At 39.5% G+C, this 11,949-nt stretch overlaps 1 protein-coding gene across 1 annotated transcript; it reads right to left on the reverse strand.

Moving 5' to 3' along the window:
* Positions 1–3,103: 3,103 nt before the first annotated feature.
* LOC124111671 lies at positions 3,104–9,773 on the reverse strand. Its single transcript, XM_046471429.2, has 3 exons — positions 9,742–9,773; positions 6,392–6,670; positions 3,104–6,080 (listed from the first exon to the last, which is right to left on the reverse strand). Exons 1-3 carry the CDS (start codon positions 9,764–9,766, stop codon positions 4,963–4,965), a joined length of 1,422 nt encoding a protein of 473 aa, XP_046327385.1. The 5' UTR covers positions 9,767–9,773; the 3' UTR covers positions 3,104–4,962.
* Between the last annotated feature and the right edge of the window lie 2,176 nt (positions 9,774–11,949).

The raw sequence follows: 11,949 nt of genomic DNA on the forward strand, positions 1-11,949 counted from the left end.
CTCATCCATAAGGGGACGAGTCTCCTTGCAGGTTGCGGAAAAGGGCGAGTTGTGAGTGAAACTAAAGAGGCTGAAGTTTTAGATTCGAGGGAAGAAACTCATTTAACAGTTAATGTTGGTGGTTTGCACAAGAAATAAAGATCAAACATTTTTATATCTCAGGCAGTTCACCTAATGTTCTTTTTCACTGTCAGTTCAATAGCTTACTTTCATTCAATACATTCATTCGTGAAGTTTATGCTGAATATTTCAATCAATATTATGGTTTTGAAAACGAGGTATAATAGGGATTTACCAAGATGAAAAAACAACCGATTGAGCTCAAAATCTACCAATGTGGCGCCGGCATACTTGTGAATACGGTAAATAGTGATGTCACTTTTTAAATTTGAAATCGTGTTTTGTTTCCGGACAGATGCTTCCCTCGCTTTTCATTTTTTAAACTTGTGTGACACACACATAAATTATCGTGGCATGCTGTCTTCGAAAATTGGTGTTGTGACGTCGAGGTAATGAAGATAGGGTGGCGTTACCACTGTAGGAGATGATACTAATCCGTCACCATAGCTGCCATTGTAAGGATTGATGTGAAGAACACCCATCACATGAATGTTTCCCAGATTGTCCTTCTTTGTTGAAATGTCTGACTTGTCATGCACGTATTGTTGAGGCCTGCGCGGATATATTGTATGAAACAAAAAAGGGTACTTGGCGGGGAGGTGGTCTTTTAAACAGGATATATAGCATTGTTATGGGGACGTGATGGAAGTGTTACCCAGCTTCATATATCTTGGTTTACCCTTTAATTCTTCAGGAAATGTCATCTACAGTTTCAAAGATACAGCCATTAAGGGAAACAAATCACTCCTTGAACGAAAAGTAACGTTAAGTAGAATAAACATTGTTCCATCTCCCTTAATTCTAAGATATCTGACACACAAATACAGTTCTTCTTAAAAAACCGATTCTGTTTCAGTATGACCCTTTATTTTTATATCAGTATACATAAGGAGTTGTTGAAAATAATTTGTTTCAGAAATACTGGACATTTTAAATTAGTTTTCAAACATATAAAATGTTCAATGGCGCTCAGGTTATCCTGACAAATGAAGATGTGAAAAAAATGCTTCTTTCTGTGAAGGAGAAACTGGAAACAATGAGAAAAAATATAATGCTCATAATGCTAAGCAGATATCCCAGCTCATCAGCTCTCCCTTGCTTCCCATATGACATCAGTGGTGTGAAATTGTTGCTGTTACCTTTTTTTGTACATTCGTATTTCTGTAACTGTTTTATGCCATTGCTCTAATAACGAATAAAAGTGAACCCACGGTGCTTATAAAGACTTGTGTGTGAAGGCTGTTATATTGACATAGATTGGCCCTGTAATGTCACTACAAATAGCCCATCTTCCAAACATGCAATTCCATCATAGATTTTCTTCGTTTCAATTCGATTTTGAAAGAGAAGCTCATCCTCCATTCTATAGAGTGCAATTGTATTTGGATATGACGTTGTGATTGCCACGACGTTGTTGTCGATCTTGCATATGCGACTAGGTGTTGCATCAATGTCAAGGGAACATCTGCTGACCTCTTCCATTTTTGGATTAAGTGTAATAGCAAGAAGTTTCTTCGCCTCGAAATGAGGGGTCAGTATTATTCTCTTCTTGCCCTGAACAAGAACCGTGAGGTCATAGCTAACCTGATCCCCAGCAGCAAGGGGGATACATGTCTCAACGGATGCCAAAATTGCACGGTTGCTCTTGTCACAACTGGCTTCTTGCAAGGAGTTTGCATCATCTGTGTGCGGTATGGAGCTACTCTGGATATCATATCTGTTATATTGACATAGATTGGCCCTGTAATTGGGCACAGAGTGCCGAATCATCTACATTGCCGCGAGTTTCGTCCCATAGTCACACCAACATATTATGATTGTCCAGTTTGACTCTGATTAAGATGCTTGATTTGTTTAAACCATACCCTGTTCGTTTAGGGTTTCCTCCACTTTAAGCTGACAAATCGTGACATGGTTGACTACTGTTCACATCGCCCTATTATGTGTCAATAGTGGCGTTAACACCTGACGTCTCAGACATGGTTGGTGACACTCACTCTTCAACCCAATAGGGATCCAGTACTCGCTCTTAAACCCTATTATCTGACAAACCCTCGCTGGAAGAAATGTATCAATAGTGGCGTTAACACCTGACGTCTCAGACATGGTTGGCGACACTCACTCTTCAACCCAATAGGGATCCAGTACTCGCCCTTAAACCCTATTATCTGACAAACTCTCGCTGGAAGAAATGTATTAATAGTGGCGTTAACTCCACCTGATTTCACTCACTCTTCAACCCTTTAGGGTTATGATAGATTCGGGGAACCTATGCTTATCCTTTTGTAATGAATCGAGTGCTCAGGCTCGGTGACTTGAGCTATTTTGTTATCTCAAAAAATTTAGCTGGAGCTATTTTTGGATCGAAAAAAATATGTTGTCTACAGATATTAATATGGGAAAGATATAGTCATGCTTCATATTGTTTGAAAAATGAGAAATTGTCACACAAAATTACATCTTTGCCATGTCTTCTTTAGCAAAACTAATTTGGCTCATGGTTTTAATTAAAAACATAAATGTTCTTGCAGCTGTAGCTGAAAAAAAGATCTAGTCTCAATATAAAATCCTAGCAATTTACAACATTGAAGAATGCTTGATTATGATTGGTCAAAAAGAGGTTTCCTTTTTGCTAAGGAAACCCCATTTTAAATATATTAAGCCTTTTCACACAAAAAACGTGCCCATGAATACATCGAAAGCCCATGTATCGATATGTCCTCTGTTACACGCTGGGTCTCTTATACTAGCCAGGTCTCTAATACATGCTGGGGTAAATCCTCTCGCGGAAATGATAGATGGTCTAGCATCTAACAGAGGAAGTAAAGTAGTTTGATATCAGATGTTTTTGGTAACGATATGATGTTTTAGGCCAGAATCCTGATGATGACATTGCAAGACTTTATGAAGAAATATTCTTTTGCATGCAAATGAAATGTTTATGAAACTGTTTGATGGCGATTCGGAACAGGCAATTTCGTCATTGAAACAACAACGAAAGTAAAAAATAACATTATATGGGTTAAAATATACTTTATTCATGACAACATGTTGTTTACAAACCTTTTTGTGATCGATATTCATTGTCAACCACCACGGTAAGGAATTGACAGGAGGGGATTTGAAAGTCCATCAGAAAACAATCCTCCCTTCGAAAACAATGTCCCAACATCACTCAAATCACAGCTTATCAAACTTGATGAAATTAATTTCAGAACACTCCCCACTATTTGTGGGCCAAAAGTATCTCACTGCTTTCACACGCTCGCTTTGAATGTTGAAATCTTGAAATTGGCAGGTCAAATCATGCAGATTCCTCGGGTCAAAATATCCCGTTGGTCTGGAGCCTTATAAGCGGCTTTTTGGTAATACTCAGTTCCATTGGTAATCATATTGTACCAGCATGTTAACTCCAAGTAAATCTACAGGTTAATGTTGAATCACGTCATAGATCGGGGTTGTCATTTTGCTTCGTGTAACTTGTCTGAGGCAAGGAAAATGTAAACTCAACATTGTCAGCCATTGACTTTTGTGAGGAGTGAGTAACCGTGGTGTAGGTCAAGTTCTGCCACATCCAAGTTCGGGGGGTGAGGCATTTATTTTGAATCTTTTTAAATATTTACTTGGGGTAATTGCAAACTAACTAATAATATTTACACATGTAAAATAAATAAAAATAAAATAAAAGTTAATTCATAACGTTTGTTGGAGAAATGTTTTCAAACCTACAATGGAAATGGCATATTCGATTTCCAAGAAGTGACGTCCCTCGCTGATTTCCAAGAAATGACTTGGTGAGTCCAAACAGTGCACAGCAGGTTGCGATAAAATTAAAACATCTATCTTTGAACTAAGTTTGGAGGTTATTTGTCAACTTCTTTTTGAAAACAAGCCACGCGTTGCATGAGAGCACCGTTTTCAAAGCGCTGTTGCCGTCATGGTAGAATGGAGATAAACCTACTGTGTTGTGAAATTTGATGTTGTCCCACTGTTGAGTAGATACCTCTTATTTATACATTTGAAACACCGCACTTCAGCTAACAAGAGGTATCTACTCTACAGCGGGACTACATCAAATTCCAAAGAACAGTAGGTTTATCTCCTAAATAATATATACACAATGAGCGGAATACCTGCTCTAACATCATATGCAACATGATAAGGGGAGTCCTAACATAACCTCTGAGCCGTGCGAATATGTCCTGCTGAATCTCCGGATTGTTATTAGGATCTACATGAAGTGAGACATTTTATACAGTTACAATGTTAACACTTACAGATTAAGTGTTGAATAAGAAGGTGACAATCTTCTCAACCGTCCAACTCCGACCTAGGCGTCAGCTCATAAATATATGTACAAGGGTAGTGCATAAAATACACTCTCACATCACAGTTTGCTTCATCCATGACAAAATAATTAAAAACAGCTTCGTAGAGCATGCAATCCTGATTGTGTCGGATCAGCGCTGTCAGCATTTGTCTGACGTCATCGGCGTCGCCAATCGTGTGTATAGTTGGATTCTTGGATTCTTTTGAAATGGACATTGATTCGCCCTGATTTGATCCCAGGCGTATCGACCATGATGGTCATTTGCTTCACTTCGATGTTTCCTGCAACATTAAGCCGACACCCGTGCTATAACTGAAATACTGTTTAAGCGTCGTTGAAGTGTCTCAAGTTTATTGATTGTATCCTTGGTCAAATGACTTTCACCATCAATGAATCTGTTCGAACGTATCAAAGGAAAGTTTCAATTCAGCTTCTCTGCTGCCTGAGCATGCACAGCGAAAAGAGTATCATAATCAATGTTGTGATGCAGAGTATGAATAACCATGTTTGTTCTACGAATTATGGTCTGATAGCTTCACAACAGCAACGAAATTATAGTCACAAATTACAAACATATACCCTGTGTTGTCTAAAGCAATGGCGGACGGCTTTCTGAATCGCTCTGATTTCTCCACAACGTTACCAACCACTGAACCCAATTTGTCCAGCTGCAAAATTGTTCCGAAGTTATGTTCAGCCAAGAAAATGGCACCACTGGAGTCGACAGCAGTTCCCATTGGGTATTCATAACTCTTCCTCTTCTTCTTCTTCTTCTGCCAAAACAATTTACCGTTCCGTTTAAGACATGACAGGGTATTTCCAGAAATATCAGTGGTGATTATTTCCCCACCTGGAGTGACAGAGACATAACAATTGTCTGGTCTCAACACATTGGGCGTTGTGATTTTGTGCTCGGCCAGTACTTTACCCTCAAAGTCAATGAAGTCAACATCTGTTAGATGTGTCACTACAAATAGCCCATCTTCCAAACATGCAATTCCATCATAGCTTTTCTTCGTTTGAATTCGATTTTGAAAGAGAAGCTCATCCTCCATTCTATAGAGTGCAATTGTATTTGGATCTGACGTTGTTATGGCCACTACGTTGTTGTCGATCTTGCATATGCGACTAGGTGTTGCATCAAGGTCAAGGGAACATCTGCTGACCTCTTCCATTTTTGGATTAAGTGTTATAGCAAGAAGTTTCTTCGCCTCAACATGAGGGGTCAGTATTATTCTCTTCTTGCCCTGAACAAGAACCTTGAGGTCATAGCTAACCTGATCCCCAGCAGCAAGGGGGATACATGTCTCAACGGATCCCAAAATTGCACGGTTGCTCTTGTCACAACTGGCTTCTTGCAAGGCGTTTGCATCATCTGTGTGCGGTATGGAGCTACTCTGGATATCATGATGTTGGATCTGTTCGTTACGTTCGGTATGGGCAATATTCTGAATTGTTCCAACTAGCACTTGCCGTGGTTCCTGCCTCAGCTCGGGTAAAGGTGGCATTTTGGGTCTGGGCATCCTGGAAGTTGGCATGTCCGAGGGCGATGCCACTGAAGCTGCTGCTGACGATGCTGCTGCTGTTGATGTCCCAGCAACTGTCCCACTCCCTGAAGTGGCCTCAGGGACTATGAAGATAAAGTAAAAATATGCAATGTGACACTTGACTTCCATACCTGGCACTGCAAAAGGATATACATGCACAGACTATTGTCAAATATAAATATAACAAAAATAGAACGATGTATAAGAGCTGTGTAAATTCCACACAATATAACAAATAACAACGCAATGGAGTATCACAATTACTGAATAGAAAACAATATTTTCTATATGTGTAATGGGGAAGTTACCATGTACAGCTATATTGAAATTTAAAAGAAATATTCACCAATAAATCTTTAACACAATAATACGAAAAGAAATTAAAACTGATTACCATATGGTTGCAAACCCTCAAGTATATTTGTCAGCTTGAAATCGTGTTTGAATTGATTAGCCCAGGTCTCTTTTCTTTTGCTTGGATTTTTTGGTCGTGTTGATTTTCGGCAAAGTGGGCATTTGAAGCTTCTTTTTTCTTCAACAGTGGCAATAATGTGGTTGTTCAGACATTCGTAACAGAATGCATGTTGACATGGGAGGCCTCTCGGGTCATTATATTTGTCTTGACAGATGCTGCATGTCAGATGTTCCTTCATGACAGCAGACAGGTCCATGTCTGTAACAAAAATAAATAAAATGAATGTGTGATATTGTTCTAGGTTGCTAGGTCCGACAGTTAACTCGCAAACACATGACAAAACAGGGTGCTTATATTTTTCTACCTGAGGTTCCAACGCTCAAAGCTGCTCACATGATATGCACTATGGTCGTTTGTGTATTTATTTGCCTTTTCTTTTGAAACTTCTTTATTGCTCAGACAAATGTTTTTCACACGATGAAATATGGTGTTTCAGTGAAAACCTTACTGAGTGGTGCTGTAACTAGTTCCATTCAACTGTCAACACAACCTTGTGCAAATTCTTGTATCTTTTAAAGGTTCCAGACAGATATCAGTTTAGTAAAAAAAGCTTTTATTGCTGCCATTTTGTTTTAGTTTCCCGATCCTATTTGCAGCTCATGTATTAGTAGACCCCCTGGAAATTGGGAATCGAGTAGGTTCTCAGCAACCCCCGCGACCTATGGACTTGGTTGATTTCGTGTTATCATACAATATACTTAGGACCTATTATATCCGGGGGTTGGTGGAGTAGCCTACTTGTTAAAGTGTTCGCCGAAGACCCGGGTTCGATTCCGTACATGGGTACAATGTGTACAATGTCTGAAGCCCATTTCTGGTGTCCCCCTCCCTGATATTGACAAGAATATTACTAAAAGCAGCATAAAACCATACTCACTCACTATTATATCCGGGATTTTAGAATGAACCTTAGTGAGGCCAAATGTTCGATAAACCACTACATGCACTATAGTTGTACTACTACAGCAGTATGATTCATACGAGGAGGGATTGATAAGTTTTGAGCCTCACATTGAAAGACGTGATAATAAATTGATTTTTTTTTCAACACAATGCCCTTCCACATTGATACAGTGATGCCAACGATGTTGGAGGGATTGTATTCCAGCGTCCACTGGGACGTCATCGTTCGAGTCGAATTGGTTCCAGCTGAATCCTTCGTCAGGCTTGGGGAGATGAGGAGACTGAGGTGGGTGCTAAAGGAGTTCAATGCCACATTCGTGGATTCTAGCCGTGGCAATGTCTAACTTTCTGAACTAGAAGCAGTGAACCCAGGTTTCTTTAAGTTGTCATTACTAACACACCATTTTGCCGATTTTCAGTCTTGGTACACAGGTGTATCTTAGGACACTATACAATTTGACTTTATTTACGTTACTACAGAAAGCAGCATCTGCAGAGCTGACGGATGGGTATTTAGAGATTTTGTTCAAAGTTGGAATTGAGGAACAATGTATTTGAAATTTTGACAATGTAAATGATGCAACTGATTGCCCGAAAATTAGATGTTCGATTTCGTTCAAAGATATTTTGATATATTTTTGCACACAAAGCACATTTTATTACAATAGCAAAGGAACGGAGTCCTCTGATTGGTCGGAATTTAGCTACTTAACCATATTTAAGACTATTTCCCTGACTTTTTAGTGCTCTCTTTGAAAGTAGGTGAGGATGATCAGCACAAGGAAAAACTACAGGATACTATACGATATGCTAAACTGCTATAGAAAAGGTATAGACTTCACATCCGCAAAATATATGCTTTATATTGTAATAAGAATTCTCTTTTCATGGCTATATTTGACTTGACACGGTACGAACTGGTGTTTTTTAAAAACAAAATGATCATTGTATTCGACTTCCTGTTGTTGTTGATATGATATGGTTCTGGTGTATGCCTAATATATACGTGATACTGCTTCAAAATGTCCATTATGTTATGCATAAAACTCTGTTAATGGATCATTCTAACAACTCACCACCATGTACGACTTGGTCTGGTCCCCTCCAAAATGACTCCACCGAAAGTCGCATTCGCCGAAGCAGTTATAGGTTCATGGGTGTGGGCATTGTGTTAGGGTTTCCATAACACATATACACATTGAACAAAATCGGAAAATAACTACATTTCATCAACCAGAGTCCTCCGTTCCTTCTGTATGGTGTTAGGATAGTAACGGAAGAGAGGTTACCTTGCATATTAACCTTTGTACTACAGTAAGTTTGATATAAATCGTTTAAAAGGGTCAGAGTCATAAACCCTTTTACAAAACCTGCTTATAGCAACCAGGTGGTCGTTGTAGCGAGGGAATATAGAAAAGGTCATTTGCACATTTAGACAATGTAACGATCAATTAAATCTGCGAAGTTTCATGAATGTCTGATAAGCATTTCATAGTGATAACCCAAAATGTAAAAAAAAATATCTAGCTGTCACTTCAACCCTTGATGTAATTGTTTTACATTAAGAGTAATTTTACATTAAGAGTTGTAACGAGGATTAACCCGCAACCCTTGACGTAAACAAAATGCATTAAGAGTAATTTTTACAAGGGTTAACCAAGGGTTAACCAAGGGTTAACCGGCAACTCTTAATGTAATTCCGTTACATTAAGAGAAATGTTTATATTAGGAATTGTAACAAGGGTTAACCCGCAACCCTTAATGTAATACGGTTACATTAAGAGAAATGTTTATATTAGGAATTGTAACAAGGGTTAACCCGCTACTCTTTATGTAATTTGGTGACATTAAGAGTAATGTTTACATTAAGAATTGTAACAAGGGTTAACCCACAACCCTTCTTGTCATTTTGTTACATTAAGAGTAATGTTTACATTAAGGGTTGTGACAAGAGTTAACCCGCAACCCTTAATGTAATTCGGTTACATTAAGAGAAATGTTTATATTAGGAATTGTAACAAGGTTTAACCCGCATTTTTATAAGGTCACATACCCCTGTTTATGTTACTACGTTGCCAAGGAAACACAATGTGCCCAATTAACTAAAGTGTGCAGTGACTCGTCTACCTGTCTGTTTCCTGTTGTTACTGCACATGCCTCACTGCAAACATGCTGAGCTCAACAGCAGCACTCTCTGAACATTGCGAATATGTGATATAGGACACGATAATGCGTTGGCAGTATACATGATCAGAAATCTGCAACATTTACTTCCCAGACTTCAAAATAATGAAATGGAGAGAGAGAGAGAGAGAGAGAGAGAGAGAGAGAGAGAGAGAGAGAGAGAGAGAGAGAGATACACAAACCTTCTTTGCAACACGTCCCTGCCATTGCAACGCGAGGCTATTTGTAAACGTTAAATCGAAAGTAGACTGGAAATTCCATAAATATGCAGTTAGCTTTATAAATAGCGACATGTCAGTGCAGTAGTTCACAACGCAGTATGGCGTGATCAGTCATGCTTATCTTAACTTCATGTTCTAGCTGGGGTATTGTATGTTGGTAACAGGTGCATTTAAGTATAAATGAATCATTGTGTTGTGCATATCTCAGATAGTCCCTGGATCAGTAGACCTGCACGTGGACACTTATCGTTGTTAAATATCTGCTCGTATTTAAACATCTGTTTTTGTCAAGCAGGTGTGATATGTTTTAGTATTAGTAATGTGTATTGCTTTATTGTCTGTGTTCTACGCCTCAATCGCGTCTGGGCAAGGCAACCCAGTGATTGATATCATGAGTAGTTTAGGATATTGTTGCATGTATGCATTTCCTTAAAAATGTAATTAATTGTACGATCGTGTTATCGCTCTGGATGCATTTATTAGGAGACAGTTTATCCATACTAACACCACCAATGTCCCAACCATACACTATTCCTCATCTAAAAGAAAGTTATTCTGGATTAGGTTTACCTATTCCTCAGAATAGAATTCGTTATGCACACACACACACACACACACACACACACACACACACACACACACACACACACACACACACACACACACACACACACACACACACACACACACACACACACACACACACACACACACACACACACACACACATATGGTACCTTCTACACAAACAGATACACGCGCATACACACACTCACAGACTGATAAACACACATGTACAGGTATACACGCGGCACTATACACACATACAGATACACGTGTATACACACACTCACAGACAGATAAACACACATATACAGGTATACACGCGGCACTATACACACATACGGATAAAGGCGCATACACACACTCGCAGACAGATAAAAACCCATATACAGGTATACACACGGCAGTATACCCACGTACACGCGCATAAACACACTCACAGACAGATAAACACACATGTACAGGTATACACACGACACTACACACACATACAGATACACGCGCATACCCCCACTCACAGACAGATAAACACACATATACAGGTATACACACGGCACTATACACACGTACACGCGCATAAACACACTCACAGACAGATAAAAACCCATATACAGGTATACACTCGGCAGTATACACACGTACACGCGCATAAACACACTCACAGACAGATAAACACACATGTACAGGTATACACGCGGCACTATACACACATACAGATACACGTGTATACACACACTCACAGACAGATAAACACACATATACAGGTATACACGCGGCACTATACACACATACGGATAAAGGCGCATACACACACTCGCAGACAGATAAAAACCCATATACAGGTATACACACGGCAGTATACCCACGTACACGCGCATAAACACACTCACAGACAGATAAACACACATATACAGGTTTGCACACGGCACTATACACACATACAGATACACGTGCATACACACACTCACGAACAGATAAACACACATATACAGGTATACACGCGGCACTATACACACATACAGATACACGTGTATACACACACTCACAGACAGATAAACACACATATACAGGTATACACGCGGCACTATACACACATACGGATAAAGGCGCATACACACACTCGCAGACAGATAAAAACCCATATACAGGTATACACACGGCAGTATACCCACGTACACGCGCATAAACACACTCACAGACAGATAAACACACATGTACAGGTATACACACGACACTACACACACATACAGATACACGCGCATACCCCCACTCACAGACAGATAAACACACATATACAGGTATACACACGGCACTATACACACGTACACGCGCATAAACACACTCACAGACAGATAAAAACCCATATACAGGTATACACTCGGCAGTATACACACGTACACGCGCATAAACACACTCACAGACAGATAAACACACATATACAGGTATACACACGGCACTATACACACGTACACGCGCATACACACACTCACAGACAGATAAAGACACATATACGGGTATATACACGGCACTATACACACGTACACGCGCATACACACACTCACAGACAGATAAACAACGATATACAGGTATACACGCGGCACCATA

This window comes from Haliotis rufescens, unplaced genomic scaffold, assembly GCF_023055435.1.
Source record: "Haliotis rufescens isolate VD_foot unplaced genomic scaffold, xgHalRufe1.0.p SCAF_77, whole genome shotgun sequence".
NCBI classification, from domain to species: Eukaryota; Metazoa; Mollusca; class Gastropoda; order Lepetellida; family Haliotidae; genus Haliotis; species Haliotis rufescens.